The sequence below is a fragment of the Aulonocara stuartgranti genome, assembly GCF_965226115.1.
Source record: "Aulonocara stuartgranti genome assembly, chromosome: 5".
In the NCBI taxonomy this organism is placed as follows: Eukaryota; Metazoa; Chordata; class Actinopteri; order Cichliformes; family Cichlidae; genus Aulonocara; species Aulonocara stuartgranti.
The window spans coordinates 4358416-4380443 of record NC_138943.1 but is presented as its reverse complement, the minus strand read 5'-3'; the positions used below and the strand labels follow the sequence as shown (position 1 = coordinate 4380443).

Here is a 22028-nt window from a genome sequence, read left to right as displayed (position 1 = left end):
ACGCTTTGACATTTTAGGAAAAGCATTAGTTAGATTAGCAGTTTTGTATTCATACTGCAAATACTATCAGCATCTGGCTAGCTAAGCTTGAGATTAAAACTAGGAACAAGCTGATATGGCTATGTCCAAATGGGTCATAAGCACAAGTTTTAGCGAAACCTATGTATTTATTATTATTGTGTCACTGCCACATTCTACTTTTTAAAGTACTCCCAAACCCCAGCTGTGTAACATGTGAGATGCAGTTACACTGAAGTATTTGCCGCTGGAAATCACAGCAGTGCACCTTGAATGAAATCCACACTGTTGTCTTGCAGCTGGGTTGGATGAATGCTTGTAGAAACATGCTAGCTTGTTAGCAGATATCCGTCCCTCCTCACCCATAATTCCCACCGCTGCTACAGCTGGTAATACAATCCAGTCTACCCACTCCTTTAAAGCTCTGTCGTTATAATTAAAAAAACTCCCCGTCTTGTGTTATTATACGCCTCTGAAGGCTTTAAAGAAACAAGCTGAAAAGGCTTAGGGAACTCTTGGTAAACTTAAAGGAAAGCCTCTCAGGCTGTAAATGCCTCAGAAATCTGTTAGAAATGCTGCTGCTATTCAGTCTTCTGAGCAAGGACAAAGTCTTTTTGAAAACATTTCAAGTGTTAAAAAGGTTATACTGTCAATTATCTACCAGAGAGAGAGAGAAATCACCTTTTCCTTTGTTTTCTCCCGATGCAAACAACACATATTTTTAGTTTTTCAAAGACAGACGTCACGTCTGTCTTGCAGCAATTCAGTATTTCCTTCAGCTTTTCAATCCTCTCGTTTGTCTTTTTCACTGCCCGTTGCTATCTTTAATCCTCTTTCTTCGCTTCTTTTTATCTCTTTGTAGAAATCCCATGTGCCATACCGTGACAGTAAAATGACTCGCATCCTACAGGACTCGCTGGGCGGGAACTGCCGCACCACCATGTTTATCTGTTGCTCTCCCTCTAGCTACAACGATACAGAGACCAAATCCACCTTGATGTTTGGCCAACGGTAACGTTCTTCCATGCTAAGTAGCCATGAACGTCTGCGCTGCGAAACACAGCACACATTTGCGTCTCTCTCAGCTGCAGTCGTGGGGATGTTTTTGCTGAAATGTGCTCACCTCAGATATGCTGTTCACATATTACTTCCTCTAACTTTTCCTTTGACGAAGTTGCTTTAGAAGCAGGCTATTTTTTTGTAGTTTGGGTCTTGTTTGTTCAAAATCTGTTTTACCCCACTCTTCAGATAGGTAAGCTGCATTCATGGAGTCTGATTTGGTTTGCTTGCCAGATTTCCTCTCTTTACTTGCTGTCGACTTAAAAAAAAAACCACAGATTGAAAAGAAAGATCCTGAAAAGGCTTTTTTGTGGACATCCAGCCTTTCCCCCCTACCAATGAATTGAGACTGACATTGGAGTGTTGGTTGAAATAAATAATGTATTACAGAGTAAAGGCAGTTAGAGAATTCACAATGGATGTTTGAATGTAAAGATTTGGTCTCTTTTCTCTTTTGTCAGAAGCACTAGCTGTACAGTGCCAACAATGATCTATTTTAAAGATTAATAGAATGTATAAGAAATACTGTAAAACGACATTAAATACATCTGCCCTGTAGAATTCAGCATATTTTCTCAGAAAAGCCTTTGAATGGACATAAAAGTCAACAGTATTAGGTCTGCAATCCTAGCTTAAGCTCATTATTGTTGTTATTGTTTCATTCATTATTAAAAGTACAGGTTTTATGGGTGGACTGTGTATTTATGCAGAGCATAAATAAGTCATGACCACTTTCAGAACATATGCCACCTGATGTTTGATTTTCAGCATTTCCCTATCCAAACAACATGTTATCTATATTCTGATGTGATGAGACTCTGGATAACACCGTTTGTCTGACTAATGTCAGGGAATAATTGAATACAGACAGTGTTTTCTCACTGAAGTGTGAAATGAAGGGAAAGCCACTGAGTGCTGCAGGTGTTTCAGTGTAACTGTTTCAGCTGTAAAAACCACATATTTTTGTTGTATGGCACTGTGCAAAAGTCTTGAACCACCCTCTCATTTCTTCATATTTTCCTTCCAAGGAGCCAGACTTTCAGCATTTTTGTAAAAGTGATCTTGAACAATAGTTCTCTGGGTTTTCTGAAGGTCTTTCAAAGTTTTTCTTGGACATTTCCTATTTTTTAATCCAGTCCTTGAACTCGGTCATTTTCAGGGGAATGTTTTTTTAAGGGTTTTCCTTTTTTTTTTTTTTCAAGTGAAGTAAAAAAAGGAAATAGTAGGTCAAAAAAACCACCTACAGCAGATGACCAGTATCCAAAAGTAATGTCCTCAAGAAATGGGGAGGAAAAAAACTAGCAAAGATCTGACACAGGACCTGAGAGAAGCATCTGGCCCTTCAGTTGATCTGTCCACTCTTCACCAAAACCTCATCAAAATAGTGTTAGTGTAAGGGCAGCTGTCATTTCTAAGGAAAGGAAACAGGGGGAAGAGGCTGATGTATGCCAAATTACAAAGAGCTGGACTAAAAACCAGTGGCAACAGGTCTAAAGGAGTGTTTTTTATGTATGTCAGTATTTCCAGTGGAGTGAGGTACAACAGTGAGTATCTACAGACATCTGTAAACACTCTGTCATGTGTTGGAGGTTAATTTCAGCGAGTGGTGTAGAGGATCTTACCGGTATTGATTAAATTATGAATGAAGAAAAGTGCCATCAGATTTTGATCCACCATGCAGTGCCACCTGGAAAGCATCTGATTAGCAGCACCTTCATTTTTCAGCATGGCAATGATTCCAAACACACTGCCAGTGCAGTACAAGTATACCTGTGGAAAACTATCAGTCATGGACTGGCCTCCCCAGAGCCCGGACCTCAACATTACTGAAGCAATGTGGGATCATCTCGGCAGAGAATGGAACAAAAAGCAGAAACATCCAAAGTAGAGCTTTGGGATGTCCTTCAAAAAGCCCGGAGAACTATTTCTGAAGACTACTTGAAGGAATTACGAGAGCTGCCTCGAAGACGTCAAAGCAAATACTGACCTTCAAGTTCATTAATTAAACAAACATAATTGTTTGTTTGCAGTGATTATGTTTCAGTCACTACAAAAACAAAATCTAAAGCAAGACTTTTTTGTGAATTATTTATCCTCCCATAAATACTCTACCTTATATGATAAGTGCTGTATATTTGATGTGAATATGCTTCAGGGGGGTTGATACATTTTTATATTTTAAATTCCTTCCTCTTCATCATATCCCTTTTAACCAAAGTTGGAAGAAACCCAATTTGCATACCAGTTAATGAGATGGAAACATATTTTCATCAAGCAGCTGCGACTGGAAACTGTTTTGACAGTTTCTCTGTTCTCTTCTGTTGTCTTGCACTTTCCTTTTTCCTCTCTCTCTTATCTATATATTTCCCTCTTACCCTCCCCTCATACTGTTTCCTTTCCTTTCTGTCTTCCCTCCCTCACTGTATCCCTCCAATTAGAGCCAAGACCATTAGGAATACTGTATCAGTGAACCTGGAGCTCACAGCAGAGCAGTGGAAGAAGAAGTATGAAAAGGAGAAGGAAAAGAACAGGTCAATGAAGGAAACTATTCAAAGACTCGAGGCAGAGCTGAATTGCTGGAGGAACGGTAATACTTGCACTGATATAAAAAACACTTAACATCATCTTCCCCCAAGAGACGGTAAAAATAGTTGCCTGTGCATTTTGAGTTTATCAGTGAGAACCATGAAATGCATATATTTTCAACTGCGCTAATGCCAGGGACTGTGTGGGGATGTTTGCTGGTTGAGCCTCTTTGTTCGAGACTAGTGAACGGATTGCACTGAACATGTTCATGGTCTCAAGAGAATTAATTACTTTCCCACTAATATCAGTTGCAGTTTGTGTTTAGTTCTAATTAGCAAATGTTAGTATTATAAAAGGTGAAAATAGGATGGTAGAAATGTAATAAAACATGCAAAGCGCCAGCGCGGTGAGCATTTAGCTCAAAGCATCACAGAACTGCAAGCGTGGCTGCAGACGTCTTAAATTACTCCTATAAAAGAAACAAAAAGAGTGAAAATTGAGTGCTGGTTTAAGCAAATGATTGTAGATCTTGATCTTTAATCTTTTTTTTTAAAGATTAACTGCCTGCCATACAGTAAAAAGAACGATGGTGTTAAAAGATGAAAAGCTTGTGCTCGAGAGAGATGATACTCCGGCCCAGAAAACACTACTTTTCTGAAAAGAAGAGCCACTGCAGTGCATGTCCTTATCCCAGTCCCTTTTCATGCATGGAGGAGTATTCACTGACAGGAATGAAAATTTCACCAGCCCGCAGGCTTTATTTTGCAGTCTACGCAAGTGCAGATTTAACCTCATTTGATATCATCTGAATACCTGCCAGGGCAGATATGGGACAAGGGGAGCCAAACAAACGTGCTGGACTTGTGCCCAAAACGCTTAAAAATCCCTCCTTGGTTATTTTTATTCCATATTATTCAGAATTTTACACTTTGCATAATTGGATTCCCCCTGCACTGTATTGAAGGCAAGACATGATTCAGGCCTTATGATTTATGAAACCTTATGCATTAGTAATCTTCACAGAAGCGAGAGCTAATCACATCTACAGAAAAGTCATAACTTACACTGGTCTTCTCACATGTCACGCACTCACTCATAACTGTTTCAGTTTGCAGACAAAAAAACACAAGTATACGAAGCATCGTAGGCACACGCTTTTCCTGTTAATTACACTTGCACATGCGTCTCTTTTGTTAGACGAGGTCTTTTCAAATGTCAGCGCTCTCAGTGCTAGCGATCGGTTGACATTCAACTTGTGTAATGAATCTTTTCCGATGTTTTTCTCCTAAAGATCATTCCCTCGGAGCCTGACCTGAATTTTAAAAATGTTGCAACAAGGATTTATCGATCACCTCTTAGTGAAAATAATTTCTTTCATTCCTTCACCCCATTCTCCTTCACACACATAATCTTTTCCTCGACTGTCTTCCAGTCTCCCACGCAATTCAGTGCTTTTAATTTCCTAATTAATCATTTTGACAACATCGTCGCGCTCACTCCCCCCTCACTGCCCCCCATGTTGTTACCCACCTCAGGGCAGGAGCTCCTTGAGAAAGATGCTATTGACCTCCATCTTGTCCTGCATGCCCACAGACAGGAACGCTTGTCTCACACAATAAATTTCATTCAATTGCAGAGCAGGAACTCCTGTGGTGTTCAGTAGAGAGACACACACATGCAGGTCTTTGTCACATTTAATTTTGTGGCTACTTTTATTGATTAGTACACCGTCAAGTCAACAGGTGGAGCTCAAAGTGTCAGCTGGGTACATTGTGAGATTACTTTGAGCATATTAGAGTTAGAATCACTCCAGTTCTTTATTTAATCACTCCTCTACTTTAGAGCTACCTATCGTGCTTTTAATTAGTCAGATGAGTGCTGTAGTGAAGCCTTGCAGAGGCAGACGTAGTTAGCTTCTGAAATCAGTCAGCAGTAACAAAGTCTCTTCTTTCAACTGCATCAAGATGTTTACACATACATGTCGGAGAAAAGTGGTCACTGCAACACAGAATCTGCAATCTAGTTCAAAAGGAACTCATTCTTTCTTAATTTATGTCTGTTTTTTAACCCTAAAAAATACAAGCACTGGACACTTTACTAGGTACACCCCTCCCCTTTTGCCTTGAGATGACTTAATTATTCATTGCATAGATTCTACAAGTTGCTCGAATCATTCATCAAAGGTTTTGGTCCATATTGACATGATGTCGTCACACACTTGGTGCAGGTTTGGCAGCTGCACATACATGATGTGAATCTCTCGTTCCACTACCTCTTAAAGGTGCTCTGTCGGATCGAGATCTGGCAAATGTGGAGGTCAATTGAGCATAGTGAACTCATTGTGATGTCCAAGAAGTCAGTTTGTGACACGGTACATTATTCTGCTGGAAGCATCCATCAGATGATCGATGCACCGTGGTCATAAAGGGTCAGCAACAATACTCAGGTAGGCTCTGAATGATGCTCAATTTGTAGTAGGCGAAAAATATCCGACCATATCACCACGACCAGCCTGAACTGTTGATACAAGACAGGATGGATTCATGCCTTCATGTTGTTTCCACCATTTCTGACCCTACCGTCTATCACGCTCGTCGGACTGCCAATGTTTTTCCAATCTTCTACTTAAGCCTGTGTAAACTGTAACCTCGGTTTCCTGCAGTGGTGTGGTCTTCTGCTGCTGTAGCTCATCTGCTTCGAGGTTCAAATGCTCTTCTGCATAGTCTGGGATGCATGGGTGCATTTCCACATAGAGAACCTCTGCTTTCTTATTTTTCAGACCATCCAATGTGGGATGGAAAAATGCACTCTGAAAACACCCAGATTAGCCTGTTTGGCACCGACAACTCTACGCTGAGATGCTGCTGTGTGATTGGCTGACTGAAAAACTGTGACAAAAAGCAGTTAAACAGGTGTACCTAACAAAGTGGACAGTGATTGTAATCACTGGACATACTTTACAGCTTTTCTGTCTTTCCATATAAAGTAAACTGTGTTCAGTAATTCATTATGTGACAGGATCATATCTAATAACATAAGAATCCCACTATTTGTTAAATGAACAGACTGAAGTCTTTCACCTAACCTTCTGCTCTCACTGTTTATAAAGACATGTCATAAACCTCTTAATACTTCCAATGGAGGGCACTAGGCTTGCAGGCAGACATTTTACCGTCCCCTCCACGAGGTGTAGAGTTTGCGTAATTATTTCTCTCACAAGCCAACTGACACTTTGATAATATGTCTGTTGTGTATATATTGTATTTTGCACTGCTGTTCAATCAGATTATATGGTAAAGAACACTCATTTTTGGCACACTGCATGCATTGTGCTTAGGGGCACTTACTAAACTAAGGATTAACCTTCTAATCACATTTTATGCATTAATCCTTACAGTAGGATTTGCAGGAGAGATAAGAGCAGCACATTTTCAAAACCTGAGAAAAAATCTTCCCTTGTGTATAGGTGAGGATGCTGCTGTGCCGGGGCAGCTGTGTGAAGGATCTGAGGATGCCCCCCTGGTTCTTCCAGAATCTGAGGAGTCAGTTCTTGACGTATGCAGCCCCTGCACTCCTTGCACCCCCTGCACCCCCTGCTCTATTGCCTCCTCCATTGTGGTTCATATCTCTGAGGAGGAGAGGCAAAAGTACGAGGAGGAGATTCGCAAGCTCTACAAACAGCTAGACGATAAGGTAATGAACGAACAGTGCACGAGGATGGTTTGTGCACGGACGTAGAGCTCCTCACACACCACGGCTGCGTTTTCTGTAATGTTATGCACACATTAATTCAAAGACTGTGTCATGCATACATTATTTATGTTAATGAGTTCAGGATCATACACATAGTAGTGAGTAATGTAGCAAACACAGAGGAAGTAGTAACTCTGAAAAGTGTTAAAGCTTTAAATTATTTAAGACTTCTGCGTACACACGCGGTTTTATAATGTGTCATTTTACTTTTTCATTACTAGATTTTTCCTTTAAATATGCAGAAGCATATACTGACATGTTTTCCTGTACATGCCCTGCTGTGTGAATGCACACACTGCCCTGTGTATTCATGTATCCCTGGGGATGCATATATTTTATTTTGTCTCTGCTGATGTGGTACAGTTATAACAGACCTGATGCATGATATTCTATATGTTAAATGTATTCGTGGATACAAATGTATACATAGCAGATACCTGGGATTTTTCTTTTATTGCACTCAGTCGCGGTGTACCTCGTATGTCCCATCATCTCGCATGGCGTGTGCGAGCTGCTGCAGATCACTATGTGACATATATATATTATTGTTTTTCTCTGGTAGCACTGACCCCGCAGCTTCTGTAGAGCCAAGCATTAAAAATCCTCCTCCTCTTCTTATGACCCCGGCTCTTTAACCTTTTGGTTTTTTGGTGTTATAGTTTTGCATTATTGATCTGAGTATTTTTGAGTGTTTAGTTTGTGTTATAACTTAGTGTTAGGTCTCATTTCCTGTTTTATTTTGATAGTTGCTTGCCTCTAGTGTATTGTGTTTAGTTTTACTTCTCTTTCTGTCTTTAACTATTGTCACCTGCACCTGCTGTGTCCACTTTCCTAATTGCCCAAAAAGTGCTGTCTTACCCTGAGTCTTTGTCTCAGCATCTGTTAATGTTCTCTGCTTGTCTTCAGATAGTTTTTAGAGTTTGTTTAGTCTCCCAGTGGATTTTGTGCTTTTCATTAGCTGGAAAAAAAATCCAGCATTGTCACGGTTCGGCATGGCAAACCGTGGGAGGTGTGGGGAAGGAGGACCCAGGCGCGGTGCTCTATGTACAAACAGTGCGTTTATTTACAGTGTATGGTACAAACAACAATAAATCCCCGTGCTTTCCCTGACTCCCGTGTCGTGTCTCTCCGTGAATAGTCCGTGTCTCAGTGCTCTCCGCTCCCGTGTCTCAGCACCCCTCGTGCTGTCTGGCGCTCCACACTTCTCCTGGGGGACACAATAGACGCAGCCGTCAGGACACATATAACCGCGGGCATACACACACTAACTCAGTTCAACTGGATGACTAACGTGGAGTCTCATGGAATGATCCCGCGTCGGTGGGAGCTCCAAGACTCTCCTAAGTAGCTCCCCCGACGAGCCCTGATCAGCGGCAGGTGTGTAGCTTCGGGTGTGGCCAGTCCCCTAGCAGGGCCACACCCACCAGGCCTGAAGGCACCTGTAAACCAGTGTACATACACACCTGCACCCATATACACACACACACACACACACACACACACTCACATCTACAAGCATGGAGAAGAGCAGCAGCAACACCAAAAATACATATAATATCACCAGTCCATGACTGCCCAGGGATCCTGGGTCGCACAGACCCAGGATCCCTGACAAGCATGGTTTTGTTCTCCATCTCTGCATTTTGGTCTGCAAAGCACGATGTTTTCTTTAGATTATCAAACACCTGAAGAATCACAGATTACAGTATTAGTAGTTTCTACTGTTACCATTGGTAACATATTGGTAACATATGTAGTGTAACTAATACTGTCCTCCAGGATCTTGTTTCTGTGGCAAACAGCTTATATCTACAGTGTGTTTGTGTCTTTGTTGGACTTATTTTCTGGCTGCTAACAACAACCTGCTCAGGAGGAGAGCTCACCTCCTTGTTAGAGGGGAAGCTGTGGAGCCTCCGACCACAGTCAAACACCTTGGACTGCATATGTCCAATAACCTTACATGAACTACAAGTACTGCAGTATTATTAAGAAAGCTCATCAATGGCTGTTTGTTATGAGGAGCCTGAAGGCTGGCCTTGGAGCTTGCATATGCTCATCTGACTCATAATCTGCACATATAAGATAAAGTAATTACACGTCTGGCTTGTAACCTAGATGGAGCCTTGTCTCTGATCTCTACTTTTCTTTGCAGGTGTCTGAAGGTATGCAGTGTTCTTAGAATTAAAACATGCTCATTACTTTAGCCCGTATTTTTTTCCAGTGAGACAGAAATCAGAGCTTTGGGGCATTTTTCTTATTTAATTACTTTTTTAAAAGAAGACACCTCACCACCTCTGGGAATTAGAGAGAATGAAAGTTTAAGGCACTTTGATGGTCATTTATATATGGGCACTGGTCTCACTCTGACTTTTTTTATGCTGATGAAGCCACTCTCTTTCTTTTGTCGGGTTACTGATCGATCATTTTGCCCATATAATTGCTGATGCCGTTCCCTTTTTGTCATAAATCAGGCCTTCGTTTTCTAAAATGTGCGCACAGTGGCAGATCCAGTTATGGTGAAAAAAAGATGTATGGGTATCCGGTCCAACATGCAGCTGTCGTCTATTGTAAGTTTAAAGCGTATAGTTGTGAATGGAAACTGAACACATAATACGACTGTGGGTGTGTGTGTCTTTCCCACTAAAGGATGACGAGATCAACCACCAGAGCCAGATGGTGGAGAAGCTGAAGGAGCAGATGCTCGACCAGGAGGAGGTAAAGGATCTTGGTTTTATTTCCTTTCATCAGTTTGGTTAAACAGCTCACGGTGGGCTGCAGTGTCTTTGAATGTGGAAATGAAAACTGCACTGTGAATAGAAGTCAGCTGTGAGACATTTATTATCCTGCCCGTGAGATTACTGACAGAAAAAATCCTTTCAGGTGCCAAAAAGCACTTGAAGAAATTAAACTGTCATTGTTTAATTGTGAGTGTATCACTGTTGCTGTGTTCTACATGCTAGCAGTGGTTTAATCTAGAATAGAATTAAGTGGCTGAACAGCGCAGAAAAGAATCGATGAAAAGACTGAAGAATGACTGAAGCTTGTTAAGTATTCGTTTTAGAAATTGCTCCCTAACTTTTACACGGGGAACGATTGTTGTTTTTTTTGCTGACATGACTGAACACTGCTGCTGACAAATAAACATGCTCTCTAGGGATTTGATCTATAATTGTCACTTTATCACATAAATATCTGCTGCAAGTAAGTAAATCAGTACTTGTAGGAAGAACAGCAATTAAAAGACTCCATTAAAACCCAATTAAGAGACGTATTTGCAGCGTGTTTTCATAGGAGAGGCTAAACTGTTGAGGAAGAGAACCTAAAAAAGGCTTTGGGATGAAAAGGACTTAATTCATTCAATCATTTCCCAAATCGTCCTGCTGCGGGTTGAACTGACACAGTCCTAACTACCCAACCGTGGTTTGTTTATAGTAACGCAAAGTTACATTCATTTATCTAAATAAAAGCCGTATGCTGCAGTGCAAATATGCCGGCACTCCAAGCGGAGAACATCTACATTTAATGGCTTCCATTCAGTGAAATGACCCACAGTGGGCTGCAGCAGTGCAGCAAACAGCATGGTGGCACAAAAGCCATCTCTCAATCTTTAAATTATTCTTTTGTACAGTTGCTTGAATATTGTGTGACAGGGTTTGTGCAGACATTTAGCTCTTTATGCCAGAAAACAGGATAACTCTGTTAAGACCCAGCAGCTCTGCTCTGTAAATAATGAAGCGAGCGCTCAGCAGGGAAGTTTCACCGTTCCACTTTTAAAATAGTTTTTTCTCTATTTACAGTTTGCAATAAGTCGAATGTCTTTGCCCCTCAGCTTCTCGCATCGTCCAGAGGTGACAGTGAGAAGGTGCAGTCGGAGCTCGGCAGGCTGCAGGCCGAGAATGAATCTGCAAAGGCCGAAGTAAAAGAGGTTCTTCAGGCCCTGGAGGAGCTGGCGGTCAACTATGACCAGAAAAGCTTAGAAGTCGAGGAGAAGAGCGTGCAGAACAAGCTCCTGGCTGAGGAGCTTTCAAAGAAAATGGTGGGTCTGACTTCCAGGAAGCTTTTTGAATAAATCTTTTAGCAACAAAGTTCTGTGGCTAAAATAAAGAAATAGATCATGGACAGATGTTGTGCTTTGGTGTGTTTACAAGGAAGCAAACTGCAAAAAAAAAGTAGAAAAGGAACTCTCTGTAATAAAATCATTTCTTCATTTAAGCCTCCATCTTACAATATGCTGAGCTACTGGTTCAAAATGCAATTAGTGAGATAAGTAAAATTAAAGCTGCATGTAACGAAGATAAGGAGAAAATTCTGATGAATGGTGCCACCAGTGGTCATGGTGGCAGTGCGCCCCAGGGTGGCTGTGGCTACAACGTAGCTTGCCATCACCAGTGTGTGTGAATGTGTGTGTGAATGGGTGAATGACTGGATATGTAAAGCGCTTTGGGGTCCTTAGGGACTAGTAAAGCGCTATACAAACACAGGCCATTTACCATTTACCATGAAGATAACAAAGAAAAAGTGAAGTATTGGGATTTCTTTTGTTTTCTTTCTCTTTTTTTTGCTGGTTCAATGTCGTGCACTATGACTCTCCACAGAGAGCACAGCTCTGACTTTGCTTGATTAAATGTATTTTTCACAGAAAAGACATCCAGCCTTTCTGGATCGAGACCTTCCAGTGACTGTGTTTTCAGTAGTCATGGTCTGAAAAAGTCTTGCTTTTGTGTGATGGGAGCTTTCTGTTTTTACGTTTTTTTCTCTCTTCTCACTGGTTGGATGTGGGTGGGGTTCAGCCACACATAATGTCTCATATTTCTATGAACCCGTCAGATAGGTAGGCTATTTTTTGACTCTGAGTCAAACCACACCTACACAGTCCTGCTGAAGAAGCGACATTGACTGTTAAACTGCTAATAAATATACATAAAGACAGAGAAGGAGAAACAACATTTGTAGCACATTAGCATCTCTTCATTGGATTCCTGTTAAACTGAACTACACTCTCGTACAAGGTCTTGAATAATCAGACACCATCTTATTTTAAAACCCTCATGGTACCATTTCACACCAGTAGATTCTCTCACTTTCAGACTGGTTTACTTGTTGTTCCAGGAGTATTTAAAAGTAGAATGTGAGGCAGACCCTTCAGATTTGTAACCAACTACCAGTTTAGATTCAGGAGTGTTGGAGACAGACTCCATCTCTACTTTTAAGATTAGGCTTCAAACTTTCCTTTTTGCTAAAGCATATAGTTAGGCCTGGATCAGGTGACCCTGGATCCTCCCTTAGTTACGCTGCAATAGGTGTAGACTGCTGGGGGATTCCCATGATGCACTGAGTGTTTTGTCTTCACTCACCATGTGCCTACACACCTCTCTGTATTTAATCTTTAGTTATTATTAATGTCTGTCTCTCCTCACCCCAACTGGGTTCTTCCTGTAAAAAAGGAAGTGTCTCCTTCCTGGTGCCAACTCTTGAGCCACGGGCGATCGTGGCTCAAGAGTTGGCAGTTTGTCTTGTAATCAGAAGGTTGCCGGTTCGAGCCCCGGCTCCGACACTCTCGGTTGTTGTGTCCTTGGGGAAGACACTTCACCCATTGCCTACTGGTGGTGGTCAGAGGGGCCGATGGTGCCAGTGTCTGTCAGTGCGCCCCAGGGCAGCTGTGGCTACAATATAGCTGCCATCACCAATGTGTGGAGGACTGAATGTAGTGTAAAGCGCTATACAAATACAGGCTATTTACCATTTACCATTCCCACTGTTGCTAAGTGCTTTGTCATAGTGGAGTCATCTGATTGTTGGAGTGTTATCTCTGTATCATTGTACGTCTTTATTTTACAATATAAACCACCTTCTGGGGACTATTGTTGTGATTTGACACTATATAAATATTTAAAATACTCTTACTCAAAGTAGCAATTTTCCCATAAATTTTGTAATGTTTACTGCCTTATTCTATATATATCTGATTATATTTACAATTTGGATAACTGTTAAAGTATTGCAGTAACTATCAAAGCCTGGTTGCAGTATATCCCTGATGCACACAACGTTGTCTGGTAGAAGAAAACTTACAGTGATAATTTACAGGCAGGTTTTTTCAGTTACATCGAGGGCTTTGAATAATTTCTTACCATATAGATGGATGTTTATTACCTATTAAATATTCAACAATACGTGTGTCATGTGGAAGTGTGCCTCACAGTTGAAAGAAAGTGTTACAGAGAGTTGAGCAGAATGAGTCGAGGAGATGAGCGTGCAGAACAAGCTCCTGGCTGAGGAGCTTTCAAAGAAAATGGTGGGTCTGACTTCCAGGAGGCTTTTTGAATAAATCTTTTAGCAACATAAAGCACATTATTTAAATAAGCCCAGCCTCTGTATTAATTGTCCTTCTGCAGCACAAATAAAGTGAATAATAGATAAAAGTCAAGAGGAGACCACTGGCAGAGCTGGTCAGAGCTTTGTGCAGTTCCTGACTTATTCAGTGATTTAAGTGACCATATTTGACCTTCTTATTAAATCCTCTTCAATATTTCATCAGTGTGTTTCAGTCTGCTGCACGTGTCCTTCTGTCTTTTCCTGTCTATCTCAGGAGCAGAAGCTGATTGAGCATCTGACAACAGAACCACCATTTAGACTGCTAAACCTGCCTGAAGCCCTCATTTCTCCTCAATAGCCTCTATAGCCTCTCCAGTCTGCTCTGCTCTGACCTGTCTGATCCTGCACAGAGAGTGTCTGAGACTTTGACAAGATATGAAACTAAATACAAATAAGATTTCAGTGCTGGTAAATGCAGGTGGTGCTATAAGAGAAAAGAAATCCCCTCATCAAAATCTTTTGGAAATGTTTCTCAGTCTTGAACTTTTAGGCACGTCGGTCTTTCCAGTTGTTACAGTAGAAATGGGAAAAGCTCTGGGAATACTGAAGCACATTCATCATGGCCGTCATCCCCGCAGCTGCCTTCATCTTTGTTTTTAGTGGGAACTTGTCGCTTCTTCTGCAGGTGTCCGTGCCATCGCTCACCATCACTGCCATTGATCGGCTACTTTAAACACCATAATTCATCCATCTGGCCATTGAAACCCATTTCTTATCAACATGATTAAGCCCATTCATCACGTCAATGAACCAACTCTATTCATCATCCCATGTTTTACTTGTTTATATAAGAATCAGTTTCAGCTCATTATTACCTTAGTTTATCTTAAGATGACATTGTGACATGAGAAGTGACCGGGAAGACTGTAACAGAGCTTGAAGTGAATCACAGAGATGAAGATGGAAGAGCTGATTAAGGAGTATTTAAGAAGGTGACTAATGGTGCTTTGAAATGACTGATGAACTGGGGAGCAAGAACATAAAACGTGCCATGAAAAATTGCTCAAGTAGAATATTTCACTGGTGACAGATGAGCCACTCATAAAATGAAACCCCATAAACAAGTCGGTATGCTTTCAGATTTCTTTGTTGGAACAACACCTTTATGGAAAGTCTTCCTCTTCTTCATCTCCTTCTTCTTCTACCTGTTCTTTCTTGTCATCATCATCTTCTTCATCTTGTTTAGGGTCATAGGTCATTCAGTCTACTACCCAACTCTTGGTCTCACATGTGTGAGTAGGAGAAATGTCTTTAATGTTATGTTGTCAAACCTGACTGAGATCAAATGGTTTCATTGTGCTGCAGCACATTTGCCCTCCAGCCCTGGTTAGAATCTGCTTGCTGTGCAGAATGGAAAATAATAAAGTAAACTCCACCGTGTACTCTCTCAGATGTTATTGAGCGCAGATGCCATCCACTCCTCTTCATGCAGTTTATTGATTTATAATTTGGTGGCTACTATGTTATGCTCCTGCAGCCATGTGTGTTTGCAGATTCAGGGAATCTAATCACCACTTCTCAGAGTCTGCCCTACACAATTTCTGTCTTTTTTCGTATTTGCATGTACCTTCTGGAGTTTCTCGCCTTAGCACAACGGCTCTCCCTAACACCTCTTATCTGCTTGACTCCGCCCTCCGCAGGCTCATCTCATGGCTTTAGAGGCAGAGCTGTCCCGTATCCAGGAAGTGAGCAGCCACCAAAGAAAACGCATTGCTGAGATTCTTAATGGGCTCATGAGGGACCTGAGTGAATTTAGCACGATCGTTGGAAACAAGGACATCAAGTTGGTGAGTGGTACAGACGTGGATAGAGTGCATTTTTGTGATGAAAGCGACAACTGTGGTGTAGGTAAAATGAGAAAGATGATTCTCATGTCAAAGCAAGAAAATATACAGCTAAATTTAAGTATCAGTGTAGAAAAGGAACTCAGAGAAATTCAAAAGAAGACCCGAAAGCACAAACAAAAGCAGGGTTTAGTGTTGAGCTTATTTAGACTTGTCGGAGTCTAGTCAAGCGCAAAGCCTGAGGACAACATAGTCCAAAGAAAAACAACTCAAAAAGCAGCCGCAGGAAACATGAGAGAAAACGCTGGCAGTAAATTTTGGAGATGAACACAGATGGACTGATGATGGCTAACAACGAGAAAAACCAGAGTAAAAATACCCCGAACATTGTGACCACTGACAGGTGAAGTGAATAACACTGATTATCTCTTCATCATGGCACCTGTTAGTGGGTGGGATATATTAAGGAACCAGGGAACATTTTGCTTTCAGAGATGATGTGTTAAGGGGGGGGGCTATTGTGAGGATATTAGCAAGTTGTGATGGTTAGACGACTGGGTCAGAGAGTCTCCCAAATTGCAACTCATGTGTGATGTTTCTGGTCTGCAGTGGTCAGTATCCATCAAAAGTGGTCCAAGTCGTGGGCGGCCAAGGCTTCCTGGTGCTGACCCATGTGGTCGAGTCCAACAGATGAGCTCAATTTGCTGAAAACATTAATGCTATTTATTTTTTTAAAAGTTAATGTTGATTCTGATAGATAGTCAGAATGTTATGCTTGATCGGTGCACATAAGTAATTAACCACATGAGAAATTAATGAGGGATGACCAAACAATCTCAAATGGCTGGAAGGAAATAAAGAAAGCAAGTAAAACCAAGAGAGACAGTAAATACCAACAAAGTGAAATGCAAAGCATCTTCTGGCATAAAGCCGTGACAAAGCGCTCTGGTAGATCTGCCAAAAAGGAGACAATTACATTTAAAAAAACTTACATATATATATGTGTGCGTGTGCATGTGTGTGCATATGAATATTTTCTGTTTGCTGATAAAGTGTCATTTTTCAGGCATTTCTCTTTAACTTGATTGGTTTGGCATCCATGTAAATTTATGCTCTGAATGAGCATTTAAAATAAATATCTGTGTTTATAGACGTGACTTAAATCAACAGCTTTACATTATTCAATATAGTCAGTATACCACTCGCATATGCAGAATGTCGTGTATGCACATCCGCTATCATCTGTAGTGCTTAGATTGATGTGTATACATTTTCCTCCACACTTCATTTCGGAGCTTCTGAGTTGCTACATCTGCTAAATGAGACCATTAACCTAATGGCTGTGCATACAAAATGCCAGAGTGTTTCTAAGATGCTTCCCTTTCCACTGATTTAACGCCCATGCTGTGTTTAAACAGTCCCCACTCAATCCTGATCAAGCATCTACTAGACTGATTTTTTCTTTTTATTTAACTGTCTCCTCGCACTCATTCGTCTCCAGCCTGTGGAGATCACCGGAGCGATCGAGGAAGAGTTCACAGTGGCTCGCCTCTACATTAATAAGATAAAGTCAGAGGTGAAGTCCATGGTGAAGCGCTGTCGCCACCTGGAGAACCTACAAACCGAGTGTCACCGCAAGATGGAGGAGACGGGCAGAGAACTGTCTTCATGTCACCTTCTCATTTCACAGGTAAGATTGCAAACTGACGGATACATGTGTTGTTGTTGGGTACCAAATCGATTGAATTGAACTGAATTATTAAATCTAGATGAACTGTAGGAACTAAAATAAAATGATATGGGGGTACAAATGTTTGTTCATCTGGTACTAGACAGAAATACTGGTGATACTGATACTGAAACATTATCAATTAACACTTCAAAAGGCTCACCGGCTTGGGCAGGTGACCCATGTGTCTTAAAGCCCTGGTTTCAAATCTAGCCTGAGCCATTTGCTGCATGTCTTTTCCCAGTTTTCCTGCCATAATAAAGGCTGAAAAGCTTTAAAACACAGTGTAGCTACTCCCAACATCTTAACATGACCCAACTCTTTGTGGGGTGGATTTTTCTTTTTGCTTTGGACATTTTTAGTCTGCACAGGGTCATAATTCTCAAATAATTGCATGTTTTATATTCTGTGTTCATGTAGTGGCCTGAAGCCACGGTTCAAATTTCGCTAACTGTGGTATTTAAACTACACTCCCCGGTGACAAGAGATCATAAATATTCAGTGAACAAAAAGTAAAAGTGCATTTTATCCTTGATGTAAAGTGTCCTCGTGGGTAGAGGTCTTTGCTCGTCACTAAACTTTTTGCATATGATGTTCTGACTTTCAGCACGAAGTGAAGATTCGCTCTCTAACAGAGTACATGCAGAACGTGGAGCTGAGGAAGAGACAGCTGGAGGACAGCTATGATTCTCTGACTGCGGAGCTGGCTAAACTCCAAGCTCAAGGTACATTTGTTATAGCCCACACTAGTGAAGCAGCGCAAGTATCTAAGCTGGTACGTTTACTCTTTTCTGATTACTTTTTTTAAATAAAGCTCATTAGCCAAACATTTTTTTTTTTCAAATAAACTTGATTTGCCTTTTTGAATTATCATATCGTTCAATCATACGTATTCAACCATGTGGAAGTACACTTTAGAAGTTGTGTTTTTAATGATTAGATATCACTGGTGTGGTGTGTAGTAGTACAGTTAATAATGTTTGTTTCAGTCACATCTGCTGACATTTGCATTTGTATGTTGAAGTATTGGGGAGATGAAGAGTCTCCTCTGATACCTCCATCTGGGTTTAAAGATGTATGCGTATGCAGGTTGTAGGTAAAAAGGTGTTTTTTGTAAATTACAGTCCATTTACTGTGAACTAAACTAGGAGAGGGCAGAGCACAGAACACGAACATGTAACATACGTGTCATTGGGGTTATTTTGTTTTACTTGAAACAAAGAGTTTTTAAGATATGAATTTGACTTGGATTATAAATCAGAAGTAAAACCTCTGAAATGTGTCTGGAGGTTGAAATAATTCTGTAGTAAAAAATGCTTCTTTAGTTGGAAATATTGGGCAAATTGGCACATTTCGAAATTTTGAAAATTCAAGTGGTTAACAGGATTTTTTGAAATTCATGGCTCTAGAGGGAAAACCAATTTTGACACTATCCACATTTGAAAGATTGTTTCAGTTTTCTGCTGCACTATACAGTGACTCCATCAATTTCCTTTAAATGCTTATCAAATTCAAAGTCGCTGAGGTGTTGGAGGTTCTCAGATTTCAGATAATAAGGTCAGCATTTTTACAAATGTGAGCCAAAGGATCAAGCTTTAAACTGTTTTTTCTACTGATGGTTACACCTGATGATGGTATGGTATGGTAATTTTGTGACCACATTGCTGCCTGTGAACACAGAAGCACCACCCACCTGTGGTTCCAACCTTCTGTTTGTTAGAGGCAGCCAGTCAGAAGAAAGTCAACTTGAAGGGAGCGTGGCCATAAGAGGAGATGAGGCAAACTCCTTATTTCAGACAGAGGTTGATCTAAGATAATATAGCGGTGATAATAACGACTATTTTAAACATGTTCAGTTGTGTGCATAAAAAACAATACAGAGTAAGAAATCAGCATAATAGGTAAGCATTTTACTCATTTTAGTTTAGTATATTAGAGTTGGTGATTGATCATGATCTAATGCAGTGGAGAAACACAGATTTTGATGATGATGAAAGTGACAATATAAACAGCAGCATCGTATTTTTGTCTGCACTAAAATGGTAATATAACTGGTCAGTGAGCAGCCACCATCTACAGAGATAAGTATCACTAAATACACTGCAAAAATTGGCTAAATATAAGGAAAAAATATGTAATTTGAGAAAATCCAGACTATAATCAAGTAGAATAATAAAATAACACTTGGTAAGATTTCTTGAAATGAGAAAAAAAATGTCTAAACTTTAGTCAAGTGAGAAATCTCTTAAAAGAAGTGTTGACACACTCATAACAAGTGCTTCATAAACCTTTGGCGTTGCTTCATTCTCACTTTGAGAGAAATGATCTTAGAACAAGAGCAACTGAACAAGATGCTTCTTCTGGTCAATAGTCTGTCATAGGGCTAACAAACACGATCAATTTAGAATCAGCAATTAACTTAACTTGAATAACTTTGGACTGTGGGGGGAGAACCCACAGGATACCAGCACCTTCATGCTGTTAGGGTTTGTACAACAAAAGTCCAAGTGTGTGAACTGTTACTGGGAGGGCTTGTAAAATGATTTCACAGCTAAAAAATGCTTTTAAGATACAGTGCTGTGATCGCAGCCATTCCCCAACTCTCTGTGAATGGTACTCATTGATCAAAGACCATTGATTAATGGGATTTCATCAGTGGTTGTTGATCAATGGTCATGAAAATGTGCATATTAATTATCGAGGAACTGACCTCACAGCCCAATGTTCATTCAGTGGTGCTAGCTTCAATCATTGTATTGTTTATAAAGTTGGGGAAACCTGCAGTCAGCTGACACTGAAGAAGTCACTTGGATGAGTAACGAAACGTTTCTCCCGCTGAAAACGCTACGTCCAGATAAACAGAATCAACCTTTTGGGACGTCTAAGATACAATATCATCTCAAATAGTGTCTTGGTGATATAAATGAGCCTAATATGCAGGGAAAGTAACTAGTTTTAGGGTTTATAAACTAAATAAGAAATAACAGACATATATTCTCAAAAGAAGATCTTATTCGTTGTGCTCTTGCTAGTATTTCACTCTCAAAACAAAATCAAAAAGACTTTTTGGGTGGATATAAGATTGTGAGACTTGGTCAGTTAGACAAGTTTTGGAGTCTAAGTGTACGAGCACATGTTGCTGAAATACTCGGTGGAGTTGAGAATTTGAGGCCAGTCAATATTAGTTCAATTTGGCAAGTGTAGTATGTGGGTACTCCTTTTTATAATAGATTGCTCTAGGCTCAAGTTAAAATGTTTTACCTACGAGAGCAAAATAGCAAACTGGGAGCAAAGATTTTAGTATTCATTCAGACTCTTTGGTGAAGAAAATTTCAATATGGTCCGACCAGAAAAATGACAGATTTACACTCAATAAATAGAGCCAAACACAAGTTTCCAGGAGTGAAGCCAATCTTTACTGTCAGCAAAACAGGTCTTTTCTCAATATAAACTCAAATGAAGTAAATGCAAGAGAGTTTTCTTCTAATAAATGCATATTTTTCATTAACAAATATCCTAAAGGGGTTAAAGTGATACGTGGTGACGCTGTCATTTCGGGACTGACTGCAAAGTAAGTAGATTAATCCACTACTGATGTGAAATGCCGGAGTTAAATATAATGTCAGTGCTCTGACTCAGTCAAGCCAAATAACTTCAGGACAAAGTAAATAGTGAGAAGACAGAAAATATGTTGCTGCATTTTAGTGTCTCTGGGCTAGAAATGGGAGGAAGTAGCTTCAGGTTGCTATCTTTAATAGAGCTTCAGTTGCTTCCAGAGGCCTTTTTGTCCTGTCAGGCAAAAGAAAAACAAGAACACAAAAAAGCTTAAGCTCCCAAACATTTCACAACACCAGCACTAATAGATTGATTTTACATTTGAAACTCGTGCAAGGTCCAGCTGTAGATACTCCCACAGTACACTGACGCAATTCCCAAATAAGGCCAAAGGCAGTGTAAGTCACTCTTCCCATGGAGTCTCACAGAATGGCATTAAATAACCAGTGGAATTAAGGGCAGGGAAATCAATTTTAGTCCTGCTCAGCAGTCGAGTCAGACGGTCCTCAAGCCATAACACAAGCAGATTAACACAAAGTGCTGCAGGTCACGTTGATCGCACGGTGTGGTCTGAGGTAGAGCGCTCGGTAATTTCATCATCAGACACCAGGAACAGCAGTGAGTCAATATCAGATCTGCATGACACAATAGATGTCATTTGCAGATAGATATTATCACACCCGAGACATCACTTAGATCACGCTGCCTTCGCTGTCAACATGAAGTGGTGATACTGCTGTGCTGTCAAAGTCAGGTCACCATCATCAACATCTGTGCGCGCCGCTTTTATCTGCTCCTCTTACCGCCATCCTCTCGCTCTTTCTCTGTGTGTGTGCTTATTTCAGAGAGCATGTCACAAGTGACCAGGGGGGAGAATCACACGTCTGCCCAGAACTCCTGTGATATAAAGGTAACCATGACTACAGTGAGAGCAACTTGATGTAATGACCTTTTCTCGCACCCTCTCAGCCAACTGCAGGTGTGCGTGTGCAGGGTGTGTGTTTGCCTGTGACTGCACGTGTAGTTGGACTCAAGTGTGTAAATGACTGTAGGAATGATTTAGTGTTGATAAGAAGATGACAATTCGATGTCTGTACAATCATTCAGACACTGCAGCTTTCAACTCATTGCCTTAGTTTAGAATAAAGACGCAATCATAGCAAGCTCGGCAAGGAAATGATAACTCACTGCCCTCTGGAACAGCTATAGTTTGTTAGGTAGTGGCTGCA

At 40.7% G+C, this 22028-nt stretch overlaps 1 protein-coding gene across 7 annotated transcripts in view; it reads left to right on the top strand.

Annotated features, from left to right (window-relative positions):
- Window positions 1–22028, top strand: part of kif5ab (kinesin family member 5A, b) — a 73439-nt gene that overhangs the window by 33990 nt on the left and 17421 nt on the right. For all 7 annotated transcript variants that reach the window (XM_082533144.1, XM_082533142.1, XM_082533141.1 and 4 more), the window contains exons 10-18: window positions 881–1029; window positions 3516–3664; window positions 7070–7296; window positions 10003–10071; window positions 11186–11392; window positions 15372–15518; window positions 17017–17205; window positions 17852–17969; window positions 21645–21709. In XM_082533144.1, the coding sequence (XP_082389270.1) occupies window positions 881–1029; window positions 3516–3664; window positions 7070–7296; window positions 10003–10071; window positions 11186–11392; window positions 15372–15518; window positions 17017–17205; window positions 17852–17969; window positions 21645–21709 (1320 nt within the window). The remainder of the gene's footprint in view (window positions 1–880; window positions 1030–3515; window positions 3665–7069; window positions 7297–10002; window positions 10072–11185; window positions 11393–15371; window positions 15519–17016; window positions 17206–17851; window positions 17970–21644; window positions 21710–22028) is intronic.